Source organism: Festucalex cinctus, chromosome 19 (genome assembly GCF_051991245.1).
Source record: "Festucalex cinctus isolate MCC-2025b chromosome 19, RoL_Fcin_1.0, whole genome shotgun sequence".
Lineage (NCBI taxonomy): Eukaryota > Metazoa > Chordata > Actinopteri > Syngnathiformes > Syngnathidae > Festucalex > Festucalex cinctus.
The window spans coordinates 9206117-9227159 of NC_135429.1; the positions used below are offsets into that span (position 1 = coordinate 9206117).

The window sequence follows — 21043 nt, forward strand, 5'->3', positions numbered from 1 at the left end:
ATATTCCTTTTGGATTACTTTTAGGGGTTAATCAGTGTTTCTTAACCATTGTCAGAGGTCAAGACACACCTGACTCAAATGTTTCATGATGCTTCTCTTGGCAGATAAGTGCCACTAGATGGTGCCAAAGCAATGTTATCACTTTGGACAGAGCATAAGCATATTTTAAAGTTTTTTCAGCGAATGATGGTGAACTGGTTTAAAAAAAAAACAAAGTGAATATGCAGGGTGCACTGTATTAGGCGACACTACTCTGTGAATGGAATCTAGAGAGGAAGTGAATCACCCACTTTTTCTCCAATCAGACCAGGAAGTCCTGGATTGCCCGCCCGCCCAGCCTCGCCCTATCAAAACAATGACAAAGAAGCGTACATATGTCATTTCATTCTCATAATAAATCCACACAACTCATATTTACTTTTTCTCCTTTTTCTCCAGATAGACCATCAATACCCGGAATCCCGCTGACACCCTGTCGGATCATTAAAAAACACAAAGTCAGGACCAGTTGGCGGACTGTTTGGGTTCAGAAAGCAAATGGGCTGCGAGTCCAGGTTGAGGAACGCCAGACCTTCTCTCCTCTTTGTCCGGGGCCACCGGTCAGCCCGATGCTGCCTCTGTCACCCTGTTCAAATAAAGGACTTGTTATTTACGTGGAGCATGAACTCCAGCATGCAAGGCGGCGACGGCGTGCTGTCACAACCTGTTAGCGCCACAAAAAGAAGGGTTAGTCGGTCAGGTGGTGTTAAGTACATTATATTATTGTACACAGAGTTAAGACACACACGAGTGATAACCATTTGACCAGAGCATCTTTACAAAATTGGTTAAGAGGTTAAAAATTGGAATGTATGCACTGCCCTTCAGACTCGTTAGCATATTTCAATTGCTGGGACTTCAACCTGGAACTGCAGGAACTTCTGTGTTTGGAATTGGTGCCCACTGCCTCAACAAAATTTCATGTGATTTATTGGAGCACCAGTAAAGTGTCCCAAGAACTAAAAGAACCCGGCTCTTTAAGTAGAAAAATCTCTGAAAGTAATGGCTTTGAAATGACACAGTGAGTGATATATAATAAACCAATTGAACCTGTCACACAAGATTGCCTTCCAGAGCCATATGTATATAATTTGAACACACGTCATTTCTTTCATCCGAGATTAGGATAAAGACCGTCTCCGCTCACAAGCGACATGACTTAAAACAACATTGCTACACAGGGGGATTGCCCTTGCAAGCGAGTCAATGAAAGGTGCAATTAGAGGCAATCAAAGTGGGATGAATTCAATTTCGTCCCATGCAACTCAATGACCAAAATAGCTTCTTTTTTTTTTTGTAAACCGCAGTGCAGCGCTGGCTTGTGTCACAATTTGTGCCATATAAGCAACAAATTGCATCAAGCTATGGGAAGAAACACAAGAAATATGCAAGCAAAAATGAACAGTGATATCATGCCACAAAGTTGGATTTTCATGCCGTATTCCTTGACGATAACATATATATATGGGATGTTCGATACCACTATTTTTTTTCGATAATCAACTCGACCAATCACCGATATCCATACCAAATACAGAGACCACTACTACATGCAATTCCCCCTAAAAACTACATATGAAGAAATATGTATATATTCCAGTTATTTTTTTTTTCAAAAAAAATAATAATTGAAATTAATGTCAGTTTTCTACTCATATTTTAATTTCTAGTCCCTGACCATAAAACGGCCATAAGAGGGCAGTCAATACCGTTATCCACCACCATCACGAGTACCGTTATCGGCACCAGTATGAATGAATGAATGAATGAATGAATGAATATATATGAAATATGCAAAGTAGTACAGGTTTAGCAACATGCTGTTAAATAAGTTCAGACAAACATAGTGGCTAATACGGCCCATGCAGCGCGAGTAGCAACAGGTGTACTTACCTTTTCACCTCTATCACCTCTAACAGAGATGACTTTGCCCTGCAAATAATTAATCAACAAGGATTAATTATTATCGAGGCTGGCAGAAAGCCAGAAGAGACAGACGGAAAGCATGCGGTCTGAAATGACTTGTGTAAATTAGCATTAAATAAGTAATTCTTCTATGCTTGTTATTTTTTTCCCATACACTTTCTCCCTTTTCTCCTCTGAGGCCCGGCAGACCGGTGGCACCTCGAAGGCCTGCTTCACCCTGTAAAAGTCGTCCACACAGCGAAACAACACTATAAACGTGCGCAATTGTTGACGATACTTTGGCTAAAAGGTAACGGGGTAGAAGACCTTTTCGCCCTGGAGACCTGCACGGCCAGGCGCACCAGCCTCTCCCTGCGAGGAATCAAAAGCCATTTGAGAAAAAGTGTTGCGTGGGAATACAAGTTAGGAGGATGAACGGAAGGAAAGAAGTCATTCACCTTGTCTCCAGCAGGACAGGAGCAGTTGCCTTGAGGGCCCCTCTGCTGCTCCGCCGTAGTGGGTGTCGGAGTGGGGATTGCGAGAGGAGGAGCCTCCGTCACAACCTTCTTAGGGCACTACAAATGACACACGGTATGTTATTCTGCCATTTTTATTTGTCCTCATTAAGGTTGCAGGTTGGCTTGAGTCTGATAACAATAATCATTAAGCCACAACGGCTGGCAAAAAACAATGATGCCTGCCCCGACCAGGTCAGCACCACTTCGAGAAGCTTTTACGGCAGTCATACTGCTCCAAAAGCATAATTTGCTCTACAGATGGCAACGGGATCTGTGAAACTACAACTAAGAAAAACATCAAACTCCTAGACCAGGCATCTGAGCAAAACAAGGGGAAATCTATCCGAATGGCTCGAACTGTGTGATAAAGATTTATCTGTACCAAATTCAGGTTGCTGAAAGGCTTCAAGCTGAAAATGATGAAACTCAACAGAAGCTATTTTAAAGGGATACTTGACTCATTGATCCATTTTCAGCAGTAAAAAAAAAAAAAAGGGAATATTTTGTCTATAATTAACTTCATTTTTTTTTCATGTAAAATGAATACCTTTAAAAAGTCATTTTTCGACTTGCTGTCGACTGATGATGACATCACCTGTGCTGAGGAAGTAGTTAACGACCAATCATGGCTCAGTTTGCTGACCAAACCCAGAAAACAGGTGAGCCCTGATTGGTCGTTCCCTACTTCCTCGGCACAGGTGATGTCATCAATCGACAGCAAGTAGTAAAATTATACTTTTTAAAGGTATTCATTGTACATGAAAAATAATCATCCATCCATCCATTTTCTTGACCGCTTATTCCTCACAAGGGTCGCTGGGGGTGCTGGAGCCTATCCCAGCTAGGTTCGGGCAGTAGGCGGGGTACACCCAGAACTGGCCAATCGCAGGGCACATGGAGACCAACAAACATCCACACTCACAAGCACACCTCGGGACAATTCGGAGCTCCCAAATAACCTGCCATGCATGTCTTTGGAATGTGGGAGGAGACCGGAGTACCCGGAGAAGACCCACACGGGCACGGGGAGAACATGCAAACTCCACCCAGGAAGGCCAAAGCATGGACTCGAACCTGTATCCACAGTAGTGGGAGGTGGACGTGCTAACCAGTCATCCACCGTGCCACCTTGAAAGAATAATGAAGTTATCAAATTCATTCTGGACAAAATATGAACTTTTCACTGATGCAAATTGTTTAATGAGTCAAGTATCGCTTTAACAAACTATTTTTTAACGGAAAGCGTCAAGAGTACCATGCATTGGAGCATCGTGGTGGCCATAAAGTGTGGTGACAGAAAAATATCAGGTGTGTGTGTTAGGGTTATATACAACTATATTCGGGTTACATACTAAAATTCTGTATATCAGGTTCATTGATGCCTTGAAATTGCCCATCGGTGTGAAAGTGAATGGTTGTTAATACATATGTGCCATGCTGGAATACACTCAAGCAATTAAATAAATTAAATGAGGGATAAATAGATAGCAAAAATTCATTCAGGATGTACATAAAGGTCATCCAGAGATCAGTCCTTAAGCTTCAGTAGCTTGGTTAAAAATTATGAGTTGTGGTTGCAGGATGATTTGCGTGTCACGATATTATTAGATATTGCAATATTTCACTAGAACCCACACTAACCAGCGTGTCAAAAAAAGGCCAAAAATAACTTGAAATTTGCAAGAAATTCCATTGATGTGTACTCACAGGCCCATTGGGTAAATCGCAGCAGGTTTCCAGCTCGGCATGTTTGGAGTCGCAGTAAATAACCATCCTCTGGAGGTCAAACTGCAGGAAACAGACATGAGCGGCGCTGCCGGCTGTGAAGATTGATGACACGTCGCCATGGCGCTCAGCTCACGTCAATCGGCACGCTGTCGTACAATCTCTTCCCGATGACCGTCTTTCCTTGGATGTCGATGTCCTCCCTGTCGCCAATGGGCAGCGTCTGGATGTGTTTGCAGTCCAGGTAGAGAGACACGCTCTTGGCCTCCACGCTCAGGGCGATCTTGTGCCAGTTGCGGTCGAACAGGTTGTCCACTTCGGAGTTCCGGAACACAGCTCGGACGGCGTCCTTGGTTAAGCCGACGGCGTTGTACTCCACCGCCTTGTTCTCACCGTCCAGCCTGATAGACACCTGTCAGGACAGTTACAGGATTGTGTTGAGAGAAACCTGATGCAATTGGAGATTAGTGCACAATTAATTGACAAATTAACTATTACAAAGAGCAACTTATTTTTTTTCTATTCTATTTTACTTCTTTAAAATTCTATTTTATTCTCACTCATTTAATTTCATTGTATTTATTCCATTAGTCACTAGCTATAAAATGTAAACAATTACAATAAATCATTTTTAATGGAATTAAAAAAATAGTGACATTCATAATTAAATCCTAAAAATAGAAAAATAAAATAATGAAATTTATTTAACCTTAAAAATATTCCTGAATTGAATAAAAAAAATTGTAAAAAATTAATCATTCCAAGTATTATGTGTTTATAATTGATTTATTATAAAATGAGAGTTCAAAAATACAAAAAGTAAATAAGTTAGAGCAAATTATTTAAAATGCAGAAGTAATTAAATTAATTCAGACATTTTAAAACAAACAATTAACTACGGTATATCATCACTTTCTAAATCATCCCTTGCCAAATGAAATAAAATAAGTTAAAAAAAAAAAAAGAAAAAAAAAAAGCCTTACAGCCAATTTAATCAAAGTTAATTTGCATTTTAAAATTGCAAAAAAAAAAAAATAGTAAAATGTATAATTTATAACAAAATTATGAGTTAATGTAAAATATTTAAAAATTACAAAGATTTAGACTAAATTAAACCTAATTTCTTACAAAACCATTTGTAAGTACATTTCCTTAATATATATATATATAAATAAATAAAAAAAATTATTTATTTTTTTCCTAGTGGCCTTTGAGGGCATTAGTGAGCTAATCCCAAGTTAACCCGAGTTGACCTCATCATTTGTGAAAAAGCTAAAAATAGACCCATGTTGCGGTTTGCTGGCCCACCTGCGGGATTCCGTATTTGTCAAAGATTTGCCAGAGGTACCAATCTTCTCGTCTTGAGGTTTTCCTGAATTTAAACGTTGTCACAAAGGCATATTCATCTGGCAGCCCCTGAGGGAACACGTCTCTATGGAAAGAAGGCACACTTTGCATTACAACAAACAATAGCTGGTAGAAACGTACCATTATCTCTTCTCTAATGACATTTTCTGTCTCCATGTATATAGCAATCGGAGGGTGGTCCTGAGACCATTAGATCCTGTTTGTGCAAGTGCGTATTTCTAACCTATGTGTACAAGCCTAATCAGTCCCTAAGGGACTAATAAATAGGACGAAGCCAAATGAACCTACAACTACAAGACTTGCAAAGTGAGAGCAGCACTTCTCCTTTTGTAGTGCATCACTTCACATCGCCACATTAGATGTTTTGGATTAAAAAACCAACAAGAGTAAACAGTTTGCATTTTTGATTACTTAACATCACAAGTAATTTCTTTAATAAACTGTATAAATTACAGAGCAAAATCCTTGAGTCAAACATGCTTTTCCTATTTCAATCAACTTTCTTTTTTTTTTTTTTTTTTTACAGAAAGTACTTATTTAATTTAGCTTTTGGAGAGTGAGTTTCCAGCAGCTTTACATTGTTCCCTAAATATTTAACATTAGAAAATTTGAATTAGGCAGACTTCCAAGGCTCATTTCACTGCACGTATACAATTACCTCCGGTACGTGATAAATAAAGGTATTAATTGTTTTTTCTGCCTTTATATTTTAGTGTCAGCATTCTGTCTCCATGTGATTCCCTACTGAGCCTCTTTTGGGCGAAATGCTGGTCGGAATTTGAGACAAAATATCTAACTTCCCTTTTGATTTCAGTCATGGCTTTTAAAAGGTTATTCAGTGTGTCCTGCTAAAATATTCAAATTCTGGGTCAATCAGTGAAAATAGTTTTCTTTAGAATTCAGGGTGAGCTATTCAGTGACTTCTGTGGGTTTATTTTGATCCGTTTCCATTTTGCAGCAATTAGCATTAGCATTATTATTCACAAATCTGTTTAAAACAGTGGGGAAAAGGGCTTGTTGCAACACGGCCCTGATTGATCTCGTACTCTGCTGCCATCTGCTGGCCATTTGTGTAATAACTACCATTTCTGCAAGCGTTCTTTGCAGTTTAGAGGCTGCGTCAAAGCCTTCTGTATGCTCTAGTCTAGCAAAAAACAAACAAACGTATAAATACGTCTTTGGGACACTTAAAACATTTTTAAAAACATTTATACATTTTTGATAACAAATGAGTTAATGGCAAATTTTCAAAATTCTCATCAAACTCCGATGCCATGTTTGTCCACTTTCGATGTCTACTTACTCCGTCTGCTGTACAATCGGCATCGTACCAAGCCGAACGTAAGCACTCTGACCCTCGTCAAGTCGGGTGCCCAGAATATCCCGGACGCTGAAGTACTCCATCAGGTCGAAGCCTGCATGGGAACGCAGTAAAAAAGCAGCACACATACGTCACTCCAACAGTGAGGTCAAGTAAGGATTTGTATGAACGTCAGTGACAAATGTTGGCTTGTGCGTTCTAGCGAGAGGAAAAAACAAGTCACTATCACTGCCATACTCCCCAAATGGGAGCCGTTAAGTGCACGTGCGTTTGTCGTTTGAAGTGGCGCGGCCACAGACCATATATCCGTGCGGCGTAGAGGGGACACTCCCTTATACAATAAACAAACGCAGTCGCTATGGCGACGCCTGCTGGTGGCTGCCAACCAGTTTGTCCAGATGATCTGACGGTCATTCGGTGAACTCTTCATGAGACCGTCACATTAGTACAAATGAATTGCAAATTTTATGACAGGGCTCCAGAAAGTTGGATTTTTACAAGTCATTTTTTAAAGTAGACCAGAAAATAAAATGGCAAGAATCTGGATGCACATAAATACAAATGAAACAGGTAGTAGGAAACAACCGAGCCATGTTGCTGAAGTGGCCACGTTGGGGTATTTGCACATTAGGGTACGCTGGGAACCCGTTAAGATTAAAAATGTTTTTACCAGGCCTTTTTAACCTGGCAATAGCCAGATGGATATGTAGGTACCTCTGCACAGTAATTTCGTCGTGAAAAGGCGGGACATTCTGTACAATAATTCGAGCTGATTGGACGATGTGACAGTCTACACGTTTGTTTTAACCAATCACGGCCACAGGTGAAATTTTCGTGTTCGTTTTTGTCGAAAGGTTGAAAAGCACAAATATCTTACCAGCTAGAAATGCATAACGCGCCTCTCGCTGTTTAACATTCAACAAGGAAATGGTGAGTCATTCTGCGAGCACAGAATTCATTGCAACGTCCATTCATCCATGTTGGGTTGGTTTGTTAGCTCAAGGCGCCGGCGCAGGCTTCCTGGTTTCGTCACAGTGGCATAGCCCGCCCCCAAACACAATGTCACTCTTTGATTGGTCCGAACCATCAGTGGTTCGGAATATCGGTTATCTGCGGGAGCGGTACAAGATATATTCTCCGGAGTTTGTGAACTCACAAATACCGCGAGAATTCATCTTGCGAGAGCAAGGTCAAGGTCTTTTTCCCAGGACAAGAACATTTAGGAAAATAGGTACAATACTGTTTAAAAAAAAAAATGCATGCAAAATTGCATTAAAAATATCCGCGAAACAGCGAGGCTGCAAACGAACGAACCACGTCATAGCGATGGAACAGCAAACAGCATATCGCCACGGCAACAGCATGTGACAAATTCTGGAGGGGTCTGTTAAAATATGAGCTCTATAGAAGGCCAGGAAAAAACAGCAACAAATTCCAAAACAAATCAAAATGGTGGACTTCCTGTTAGGTTTAGCACATAATCTAAAAGTCTTTTTTTTTATATGTCGAGGGCTCTTACAAATGCCCCTAAATTTCCGTGGCTCGAGGTGAAAAGTACAACCCGGAATACAAATTTGAATGCTTTATATTCTTTTTTCCTGCCCCTGTTGAGAAAAAGTAAAAATGCTCAGAGCTGACTCCCTGTTTATTTTAGGGTACTGTTACCAATGTCTTTTTTTTGTTCATCTCGGGGTGCTATATGCCTCACCCAATTTTCGTAGCCGTAAGTCAAATGTACTGGAACAGGGCTTTGTTAAACTTCTGTAGGGGGCGCTAAAGCTGCATTTTTGTACTAGTGTGGGGTTTATGACAACTTTGAAATATAGAATTGTTCACCAGGCCTTGTGCAAAGTTTGGCGAGTTTTTGTTCATGTTTAGGGTCTGAAAAAAACAAATGTTTGCAGAGAACAATAATAGCTCAGAAGAATAATTGCTGCAAAAGTGAAAGGGACCTCTAATTACCAATTGTTTACTGAAAAACACATAGGTAAAGCTAATTAGCATAACGCTAACACATAATGCGGAACTCTATTGACGGGCTTATGTGAGAACATGTCCTTGGTTTGACAAAACAAACGATGAATGTTTCCAGCTGTCCGATTTGACCCTATTACTATTTTTTTAGGCTCATGCATCGCCGGCTTGCCTGCTCGCTCGCCGGTCACCAGCTTGCATTGTGCACACTCGCACACCACGCCGCCTCTGTGTGGTTGTTTGGAGGCCGTCGTTGCGCAGAGTTGTAATTTAGACTGGCGGTGCGTGCCGTATAATCAAGTCAGAGAGTTATTTTGGACGGCTACGAAAACGACCATTTGTGGGGGGGGGGGGGGGGGGGGGGTGAATCTGAGGGAGATGCCAGATGAGTTCACGGGCCGGTGGACGAGAAGATGTGAATATTTGTGCCGCACAGAGACGCAGCACGTTCAGATGGAAGGCGAATACAAAAAAAACGCAAGTTGTCTCGGTGGTCACGAGCTGATAAGTCGCGATGACGTTAGGCCTTCTTCATCCTGCTTCTCTGGGAACTCATCTACAGTTCGCACTTGACAAAGTCATTCCGATTTGAAGTTGTGTGCATGTTTCCTGACAGGGGGATTGATTGGAATGTTGGTGTGAGCGGCAAACATCCAGCCACTTTAGTCAGGGTAGCGGCGGGCGAGGTGGCGCCTATCACAGCTGACTTTGGGGCGAAAGGCAGACTGCACTCTGGACTGGTCGCCGGTCAACCACAGGGCACAAAGAGAGACTGAAAACTATTCGCGCTTCACACCAGCCCAGAGTGGGAACTGAAGAAAAAAATAATAATATGTGGATGTCTGGCAAGTGAAACACTACACCATCAATAGCAGCAGCAAACGTACACTTCAGGCCAAAATCAGCTTAACTTGACAAATTTTCAGTTAAAGTTCATTTGTGTGAACAGACAATGACAAAGGGAAGTAGCAAATGGTAAAACATGGCACTTTTATGTTGGTTTTTTTACATTAAAATATTGAATCACACCAGTGGTAATTTTGAATAAATCTACAACATTCTACATTCATCACTTGTACATTTTGAACATTAAATCTCTTAACACATCTCATCGTCTTTTTTTCCGTTGTTTTTCATCAGAAATGCTACACAACTCTCGATCTAAATGATCAGTTTTTCTCATTTTCATATTCAAATATTGCCATTTGGAGCACTTAGTTGCAGAAAATGAAAAATGTTCTAATTTATATACCAAAGCTGCTGATGAATTCACTCGCTAGACCAAGGGTGTCAAACCCACGGCCCCCAGGATGATAATTTGCAGCTTCCTATTAGACATCAAAACTGAATTTTACTGTGAAACCGCCACACCTATTTTGCCATTTCATTGCCGTAGGAATTTTTTCTAAAATCGCTTACGGGCTACCATATAAATTCAGGCTCATGACAGCTTTCAGTGAAACATATTTTGGAAGTAGGGTTGGTAATGAATCAAATTAATTTGATTAATTTGACGTTTTAAAAATCAGTGATTTAAAAACTAGTTAAATGGTGAAATCGAGGTGCGTATTAATAAATAAATGCACAATTCAGGATAACTAAAAGCTGCTGTCCTTAAATTGTTACATCCAAATGTTATTTTGAGTTGTAATTTTCCACGTGTGACATAATAGTTACAATAGTTACTAACTACCTAGTTGTGGCATTTAAGCAAGTTCTGCGCAAGCTATGAATAGCTGATTTTTTGCACAACCTAAGTTACAAGTTTACATTAAAGCTTACCGGTACTTAAAATCAGTATTATTTTATACAGGATTATTATGATTATTTAAATAAAAGTTTGTTGGGTTTATCACCTTGATGAAAATCGCTGAAAATCATAATCGACCAGATTGACTGGAAAAAAAAAAAATCTCGATTTTCTTTTTTGGCCATATCACGGAGCCCTATTCTGACGTAACACCAAAGTGGAAGGAAAATATATCTTGCCATAGCTGAGTGTGACTGCAAATATTTTTTTTGTTTTTGTTTACATGGCAATGAGTCTAGGATGTAACCTAATTATTAGCCCAAACTCCGCTAGAATAGACGCCAGCTCACATGCAAACCTAGTCCAGATGAGCAATATAGAATATGGATGACATGGCTGATTACATGGACATTTTATTTCACTTTTATTATTAGATTGAAGATTTTTTCAACACTAATTCTCAATGAATAATGTATGAATCCTAAGCATAGCTTGAATTAGGTTGTTACACACAATATGAATAGTACTGTTGTAATTTATAGCTTTATTGGAGGCTTGCTCTCTAATGAATACATATCAAATCTAAATATATAAGTGCACACATATCACCGTTTGGAGAATGTTGTGTCTGTCCACACTGATTTTCTCCGCTTATGTCTTCTTACATGTGAATAACCGTGAATGAAAAAAAACAAAAAAACAAAACTGACCCTAATCGAGGGAAAATGGAATCAAAACCAGCATAATTAATGACACGCCTCAAGGGGAAATCAGACCACTGAAAAGTGGTTGAAGACTAATTGACATGATTTCCCCCGCAGCACCTCTCATCCCACCAACACGAGCGCAAACAGTGCGTCCGTCCATCTGTTTTTTCTCTCTCTGCGCGATGCACGTGGGTGGGAGATCTAGACAGGAAACTCGCATCGGCCCGAAAGGCATCTTGTAACAACATCCAAACTTTCTGGAGAAATGCTGTCCAAGTGTTCTGAGAAAGGTTTAACAGGAAAAGGGGGTACACAATCTCACGGTACAGTCCAATATTTTATTTTATTTTTTTCAGGCAGGACCACTTTAGAAGTCCCACGTGCATTCCAAGGGCCAATATTAAGTCTTTTTCCTATCTGGCAGCACACATATTGGTTGAACATACAGTATGCATGACAATTCATTAGGTACATCTGCACAATTTCATGTGATTCAACATTATTCATATGAAGTATATATGTACCATGTTACCATGTTTGCAGTTTTTAGTAGTGCTGAACTATCTTCCATCATACCGAGAGTTCTTACAAATATTTCATTTGTGACACCGAGATACAAACCCAAGAGGACAAACAGCTCTACGCATGAGTCAGTACTGTTCCATATCACTTCAAAACACAACCATGGAAATAACATTGTTATTACATATGATAATAAATGCCAAAACGTTTTAAACTTGTTGTATTGGATTATAAAGTTTCTAGTGACCAACATAGTGCACTTTGGGATCTTATGGATGTTGAAGAGAATAAAATTGACGGCGGAACTACTAAAAAAAAACGAACTGAGTTTTTTTTTTTTTTTTTTTGGCTTTGTAGTGACAGTGACTGAGATTATTGCATTCCATATATAAAAATTATTATTATTTTTATTATTATTTTTTTTTTGTACTTACCTGGAACTTGCTGAAGGCCGTAACTGGTGCTGTCCTGTTTGAAGCGATCTGGTTGCACCTTCATGTTTGGACATAGTACATCTGAGGAGGAAAAAAAAAAAAAAAACATTAGTATGCATGTCAGGCAATTATTATGAAAACTAAATCAATAAAGTCGACTTTCAGATGGCACACGGATACATTGAGCCCGACCCAACTAGTAAAAAATGCGCATTTTATGGTCAGTCACCTAGAAACGCCAGTACCGGTAATTGCCTATAGATGCTGTCATATCGCCCCAAACTACTTTGGCCAAACTAAATGAAGCTGATGATTGTTACGCCCCCCAAAAAAAATGCACAAATCGGCATATTCGCAAATATCGAACTGAGAACATGGAGGGAGGATCACTTTAATGTTTTGAGCAATGCATCCAGTGGTCAGATATGTGATATATCTGGAAAAGGCTGTTCGTTAACGTGTAGGAGTAGATGGGTTGTTTTGGTCGAGCGAAAGTCGGTCTTGGATTTCCACACAGACGTATTTTACACATTGCGATGACAGAAGGAAAGACAACACCGGCTGAATTTCATGGCAGGTTTGCCATTTGTGTAAAGACGGCAGCTCCGTTATCCAAAACATATCCTGTTGATTCTGTTAAGCCAAAGCAAACGTTCGTTTAGCTTGGACATATTACAAGAAGACAGGAGGTCAGTTGTGGAACTTCATATTCATGACAATAATAAAGAATAAAGTCATTTATTTTGTAAGCTGTTCAGAATTTTTGAGCACCACAATGTTACATTCCCGTTATGTGACTGTATTGTGCCCCAACTGTGTTTTGTTCTCCCAATGATTGAGCAGTTCAACTGGGAGAAGATGCACCAATTTTAAGCTGACCACACGGAAGCACTACCTAAAGGTATGCAGAGCTGCAGTGTTAGCGCAGATTAGCATTAGCAAGTTGTCAACAAAGGAGGGGTAGCGTGAGATTGGAGTAAGGTCAATGCACGGCTCCGCTACGTTAATTAACAAATTTCGCGGCTCGGTGATGAAGCTCTGCCTCCAAAAGTGAAAATACACTCTGTATCCTTTGCATAATATAGCAGAATTATGGTTTAGAGATGGACGAGTACCGACACCAGGTATCATGCCGATACCCGTCCTTATTTTAAGGTATCGGGACTTGTGAGGGTGACGCCCTCTTGTGACTATTTTATGATCAGGAACTGAAGGCGAACAGTTGTTTACCCCTCCAGCCAATCGCAGAGTGGGGGGTGGCGTGGGCGTGTCACTCACTATCTGCAGACGGGGCCGGACGAATTTGTCAGCTGCATGACGTCACTCCCGCGGCAACTTGACAGCACGCACGGATTTTTTTTTTCCACTCAGTCACTCACGTGACAAGAAAAATAATAATCCGTGCGTGCTGTCGAGTTGCCGCGGGAGTGATGTCATGAAGCTGAAAAATTCGCCCGGCCCCGTCTGCGACACATCCCCCGCTCTGCGATTGGCTGGTGGGGAAAACAACTGTCGGTCCACAGAAATGTCCCGCTGTTGACAAAACAAACACAAAATGGCAAAATACAGGCTGGGGGTTGTTTAAATCACCACCACACATTAACAGAAACCCAGATGTGTAGATTGAGAAGGAGTTCATGTGTATACATCCGGTATTTATATACTGTAGTGCATTTTCTTGAGTGAAAATGGAAGACCGTGCCTTTAAATTCATTTTATTGTGTGACTATTGATCAATTAATTATTAATTATTTAATTTAGTTTTATGCATAAAAGGGGGGGGTTGGGGGAACAAACAAAAAACTATAGAAACGTGTCATTCATATTACTCAACTTTAAGGAAAAATGCTATATTAAGAGATAAAGCCCTTGCTTTAAAATTAAAATGAAAAATAAAATAAAAATAAAAAATTTATAAAAAAAAATGAAAAAAAGTTGACACTTTGATTGTGCTGCCAACATTTGCATTCTTTTTGGTAAATTCCAATAAAATGTGACATATTCATCTCATCAGCTCGCATGTATCTATTTTAGACAGAAGCAGCAAAATATTTTCTCAACTGCTTTTTCAAGTTTTTTCAGGCCTTTATTGTCTGTGATGCCCGCAACTAGCAGCAGAAATTTCACAAGTGCGAGGGCACGTCACGTCATGCTTTTTAAGTTGCACTGCCATCACACTCGGTTCGCCGGACACGAACAGCCGAGCTACTCCCTGCACTTGTGGCCCTCCAAACTATAATTTAGGGCTGCGTCTGCCAGTTTAAAAATGGCAGCAATGCAAAAAAGCTCACAATATGGAATGGAATATTTGAGACAGATTTGTTTATTTGATCAGCGGAAGTTAAATGTTGACGACCAGACGTCAACAGTGCCAAACTTTGATGAGTTAAACCCTCGTTATATGGGATTGTTGTGTAATATGTTACTTGGTCAAATCATTCATGTACGATTGTGTCTACGCTCATATTCGCACACAATGATTCATTTATTTTATTTTTTTGCGACTATTGATTAGAAGGTGAAAGTACTTGAACGCTGACATCAGGGCGGCTGCACTGGACACACTTAAAACAAGGAGAGCTGTAATTTTCCGGGTGAAAATAGCCTGCTCTGCTCAGCGACTCCACCACTTATAGGATCACTTGTGGTCATTCAAGAGATTACAGAAATAAAAACTCGCTCTTAGGGGAAATTTCGCCTCCTGCCGCCGTCTACGTTTAAAAAAATGCTGCCACCCAAGGGGTCAGTTATGCAAGGTTAAAGGGCACATGCATTGAAATAAATCGCCAAGCGCTTTCAACTGAGCAAAGTGACACAATTCAGTGACAGCAGGGTAGAGTGAAACCGCAAAATCAGATCATATACAATTAGTACTGTATTTCCTCCTTGTGGCATAAGAAACAAAGTCTTATTTTCTTCCCTCCAGGGGTTATTTTAGGCAGGAATTTTCATGTGTTGTAGTGGAGCACATCCAACATTCTCAGAGGCGTATTTATATCGGGAAAAATAGGTAACACTTAGGTAAGTTACGTACCAGGAAGTCTTTAGCGTTATTTACTGTATGGTGGGCTTTCTCTCTTATGTTATACAATCCACTGTCACTGACCAACAAAAACATGCAGAACAAACAAAATGTAGCAGACACAGCATGACCACTTGTTGCTAGGCAGAATTGTTGGTCCAAATCTTTTTTGCTCCAAAAGAAGACCACTGGCTATAGTCATGCACTCGGAATGGTAAAGAGGACGATGAGATGTAAATATATAAACACTAAATAAATTGAATCACTACTCTGTATTAGTTCTAAACACATAGTGGACTATGTATGTGTCGAAAATAGGGCAGCAACTACTTATAGCCGGTATGCAACATACTGTATAGTACCAGGGAAGACTATAATGGCTACATTTTTTTTAAACAATTTATATAAAAATTCAACAGCTAACAGAGCAATGGAGATTAACTACTTGTTGCTAGGTGTAATTCATTTTAACTTATTCATTTTAAATTTATGAGACAAGTCCGAAATATTTCGATGGGATGGATGGATAAAGTCTACACACCCCAATTCAAATGCCAGGTTTTTGTAATATAGAATAATGAGATTCATATTTTTTTTTTCCTAAGAGCAGCAACCACAAATACACATATATATATATATATATATATATATATATATATATATATATATATATAATAATAATGTGGTTGCGGAAGTGTGCCCACCTGGGATATGAGCATGTTCAAAATGAATGAATCACACTCAAATTCTTCAAACTTTTGTTGAATAGCGCAACCTGGCACCCAAATAAAGCTCAGATGTTCTAGTAAGCTTTCCTCTAACATTTGAAGGTGTGCACACTTATGCAACTACAATATTTCAGTTGTTTGTTTTTATGTCCCCATTTTTTTTTTTTTTTTTTTTTTTTTTTTTTTTTTTTTTTAAAGTCACAATGGTGGAAAAAATATTTTGAAACCTGGAATTTAAACAGGGGTGTGTAGACTTTTTTATAGTCACTATCTTTCTACTTATCATTCCCAGGAAATTAGTTCTTTTTTCTATTGATTTTTAAGCATACACTTAGTTAATATCATTTTGCTAACAAGTGAAAAATTGCAATTTAGTTATTAACAAAAAAAAAAAAAGCAGTAAACTCAAGTATTGAACATGCGCTTCAAATAAAGCCCGACTGCAATGACGTGCATATTGGCATATCGAGGGTGCGCCATTTGAAACGTGAGAATGCAAACGACTGACTTACTTTCGCACAGCCTCCTCCTGAGCCGGCCCCTGATCTTGTCGATGGCGTTGAAGTCGGTCACGTGGAAGACGTGGGCGTTCTTGGGCTCCGCCGCAATCTCCTCCAGCTCCACCTTCAGGGCCTCGCCGATGCCCACCGCAAACATCCTGACGCCGGCCGCGGCGGCCGCCTTCGATGGCTCCAGAACGTAATCCTGACTTCGGCCGTCTGTCAGCAGGATGGCCACCTTCTGGATTCCTCTGGCCAAGGGCCTGGCGCCGTTTTGCTCCAAAAAGATGTTGTTGGTGGTGTAGCTGATTGCATCCCCGGTCATCGTATTCCCCCCAAGGTAGCGGATGTTCCTGGCGGCTTGCTTCACCTCCTCTAAGGTCCTGTATCTGTCCAGGTGGAACTCGGTGGTGGGTCTGTCACTGTAGCGAACAACGGCCACTCGGGTCTTGTCTGGCGCGACGTCAAACGACTCCACCAGGTTGGCCACCCATTGCCTGATCTTCTCAAAATTCTCCTTGCCCACACTGGACGAGGTATCCAGGATGAACGCCAGGTCGTAGTGGACATTTTTGCACCCTGACGTCAAGAAACAAAATACACATTGAACATAGTCCCAAACTAATTCGAACCTATCCAGATGTTCATACCTGCCCTCTGAGCTTCCACTCTCTCCCCAGTGAGGGTCACGGCCAGGATGACCAAGACCAGCGTGATCCTAAAGCCCAGTCGGAATTCCATCTTGGACGTGGTTTGGGTTGGTTCTATTTATCTTATGAGCACCATCCAAGTCCCTGGTCTGTGGAAACATTAACAGCATTTACTTCACAACTAACAATTAGGAATAGCAATCTAAACTTTCTATTTCAGCCAAGAAACCAAAATGTAACCGATATTAAATACAGTTGTCAGGCAATTTAAATTTAAATCGCAATTAATCACACGACCTCAATAGTTAACTCACGATTAAACACACATTTTAGATCTTTTCTAAATGAACAATAAAATGTACAAAATTTTTGCTACTCTTGTTAACATAAGTGGAAAACAAATTAAGAAATAATCATTTCATAATAATTCATAAAATTGAGTTAAAATTAAAAAGATGAACTGTACTGTAAAAAAAGTGTGATATTGATGTGTTGGTAACTTTTCTGCCACTAGATGGCATAATTGCATTTGTAAGACATTGGTGACAGCTCAGTGCATTTTTCTTTTCATAATAAGAGCTATATAATCTTTAACATGAAGTAACTTGTGAAATTCTGCACTTTAAAAAAAATGCAAAATACAACTTGATCCCAGTCTCCACAACTCTATGCTTTATTATTAAATGTATTACTGCTAAATTTTGACATGGACATGTCTGCTGCGTTGCCACTGGAATAAGGGGCGGTCATTAATCGTGTATGACATTAAAGAGACTTTCAATTAAGTCAAAATTAACACAGTTTTGACACATAGTATTAAAACAATGCTTTAATGATATTTACTGCTTCTTCTAAATTAAGTCATGTGCTTTCCAGTCTTCTAATATCATGTCCAGTTTGAATTTCTTGTTGTCTGCGATGAACTTTGGCAACGGACGTTCTCTATTCACAGGATAATGACACCTATGACCAAAATCCACAAGCCTCCCAGAGGAAATTGGCCTCACCAAAGATTGCTGGGAAAATGTGCCAAACTAGTTTTACGATGTCCAAACACCAACCGAGGCACGAGAAAGAAAATATGACTTTGCAGTTTTTAGACTTGCTTCAGTTCGAAATCCGCAGAGGTGATTCTATGTTTTCTTGGCAGCAGGTCTCTGAGGACAATCTTTGTGGTTTCATTGTGGAAGATTATACAGTAGGAGCGTCTTGTGCCCGAGTGGCAATAACACAAATGTGTCACATCAACACAAAACCCCGTTTGGTCTTAATGCACACCGGGGGTTGTGATGCAGCGGATGCGTGACTGGCCGTAGACATAACAGTCTCATCCCGACTGGAAAAGACACGGATATGCAACATTATAATTAACTTGCTTACCTTGTGCATTTATTCAACTTCTTTAAATATTTATGGGCCAACCAATGAATTGTCTCAAGCGTGTTCACTTAGACCAAAGCCCATAAAAATTGTCATTTATTTAAGTCTTTTCATTCTCAGGACCTTGACTCAACTGGGCTGTTCCGTTTGTCTTAGAAGACTCGGGCTCATTTAAATAAACTCACTATTATTTCCTTTACTTTGCCTGTGTGGCACTTTATTGCGCAAGGAACAATATTTGATAACTTTTTGTATTCGATAAAATCGTATATTGAGATTACGACGTTTCGTCTCAAAGCATTCCAATCAAATGTAAACAACAAACATGGCGGACGACCTTGATAAACGCCAATCAGTATGCTAAAAGCTAATTGGTAGCATGCTAACAACAAAACGTTTTGGTTTTTTTTGCTTTTTTTTTTTTAATTAGTTTGTTTTGTTTTGGGGTTTTTTGTTTTGTTTTTTTTAGATGTGGTCACTTTCGAAAATGTTTTTGGGAATGTAGCATTGACTGGATGTCGAAGGTGGATTTTTGTATGATGTGGTGATAGAACTAGATGATAGCCAACCAGTGAAGAGCATCATGTTATTACAGTGGGGATACAATATACCAAATCAAACTATTCTTATTATAAATTATAATCTTGTTCAACTTAATGTTTTCCATTTCCGTCAGCATTTGATTTGGGTAAATGGTACACTCTTATTTCGATTGTACTGGCATCGAGCTGCGAAGACAATTTACAGCTGCTAAGCGAACGTCCTATGGCTAAAGTTACATAAAAAATAAACTCAAATGAACTCTTTTTAAAAATATTTTTACAATATTGCGTTTGACCTGCCATAAATTTTAAGTTGTCAGAAACAAAAATAGGAGTTTGGTAGGATAATTGACATGAAAATGACAAGTGTGAGATTGACAAATTGAAGCTGGAGCACATTTTGGAGGGGCACAATCGAACCAAGTAGCTTGTGAAGCACAATATTATTTATTCTACGTAAACGACAGTCTTATCTGATGGTACATTAGGCTATTTCTGCCTCTTGGTTTCACTGGTTCTATTCATTGCATTGGGCATATTACAGCAACTAATTACCATCAATTTGTCTGGGAACGCTGGCCCAAGTAAGTCGGCCCAACTCTTCAAACTCGGTCTCAGTTTGTCTTCCTTGAAAGCAGCCAAGCAATATGTTAAAGCAATAATCGAGCTGTTTTGCTTCTGTCAACAAATGACCGTTTCTGGGTATTAGGATGCGTGCTTGTTTCCACTTCCTCTATATCTCTCTGTCAATGGTTGACTTGGGAATGCAAGTGAAGATGCATATAACAGAAGCATCATTTGAGAAGCAGATCATATTTTCGCTCTTTAGAACTCAACAGAAAAAGACAACCAAGGGGGTTAAAAAGTAAGTGATGAAGTGGTTAACAATTAAAAACATGATTTGTTTTGAGCTAAAAACTGTTTTCTTACCTGCCTTCTGAATCAGCTCCACTGGAGGCGCGAGTGCGACCCCTTGCCTGCAGGCCCTTGCCGCCCGTCTCAGCAGCCCCGCAGCATCTTTATCCAAATTGCACTAAAATGGCGTAACAAGTGTTGAAATAATCCCCGGGGTTGAAAATCCAGTGTGCAGTTAAAAATGTGAGATGGTTTGAAAGAACCTTGTGGATGCCTGTGCGCACACTGGGAGGGAACAGCGGCGTGGTGGGAGGGGTGTTGGGTTTCATGGTGCTGGTGGTGGAGGGGGTTAAAAAACAAAGTGGCTTCGGCAGCCTATGCTTGACTCACACGTAAAAAGCAAGGACAATTATAGATGCAACTTTCAGGTTATTTTGGTCCCCCACCCCTCTTACGTTTTACCCCTTCCTTTCAAGATGAAGCCTCTCGTACATTTTTTTTTTTTTTTTTTTTTTTTTTTTTAATGAAACCATCCTGCCACCACAAGTGTCCACATTGCCACAGTGGAGCCGCCCTTCTGGGGCGCACACTTCTGGAACAGGCCTGTGTTTAAGTTGGCCAAATGATTACAGAACAGCGTTACTTGCGACGTGCTGCTAGATATCGGAACTTCCACTGCTTCTGTGATCCTATTACACAAATTTATTCATAATTATTTACTATTATTTATATGCATCATTTGTCTTTTCATGACATTTTCCTCAAAGGAATTTGTTGTCATTTGCTACAACATCCTGGGCTAATGGCCAGTGCATCACAGGTCACATTTCAACAAACAACTGTTCGCCTTAGTCTTCAATTAACACAAAGTATAAACATTTTGTGGAAGGACATTTAAACCTCGAACAAAAATCTAACACAGAAGCTTTGAAGTGCTATGTTTAAATTTAACTATAACAACCATTATGTACTTAATGTAAAACTCTACTTCTGGATACTTGAACCCAAGCCACCACCCTCCCCTAAGATTTGACTTTAATTTCTAAACAACAAACAATAGCCTATTAACAATAAACAATATAAAATTCACTTCTACTAACATG

The 21043-nt window shown here is 39.8% G+C and overlaps 1 protein-coding gene across 2 annotated transcripts in view; it reads right to left on the reverse strand.

Moving 5' to 3' along the window:
• col22a1 (collagen, type XXII, alpha 1) overlaps positions 1-20116 on the reverse strand; it is a 41617-nt gene extending 21501 nt beyond the window's left edge. Inside the window, exons 1-14 of one of the 2 annotated variants that reach the window (XM_077507700.1) lie at positions 17164-17269; positions 16526-17092; positions 12264-12344; positions 6859-6970; positions 5496-5619; positions 4324-4599; positions 4170-4250; positions 2403-2519; positions 2272-2316; positions 2120-2182; positions 1933-1971; positions 572-625; positions 419-472; positions 291-344 (exon numbers count right to left, since the gene is read on the reverse strand). In XM_077507700.1, coding sequence (XP_077363826.1) covers positions 291-344; positions 419-472; positions 572-625; positions 1933-1971; positions 2120-2182; positions 2272-2316; positions 2403-2519; positions 4170-4250; positions 4324-4599; positions 5496-5619; positions 6859-6970; positions 12264-12344; positions 16526-17092; positions 17164-17254 — 1758 coding nt within the window. In that variant the 5' untranslated portion in view covers positions 17255-17269. Of the gene's footprint in view, positions 1-290; positions 345-418; positions 473-571; positions 626-1932; positions 1972-2119; positions 2183-2271; positions 2317-2402; positions 2520-4169; positions 4251-4323; positions 4600-5495; positions 5620-6858; positions 6971-12263; positions 12345-16525; positions 17093-17163; positions 17313-20015 lie in introns of those variants that run through there. The other variant, XM_077507699.1, reaches the window with a different exon arrangement.
• Positions 20117-21043: the final 927 nt, after the last annotated feature.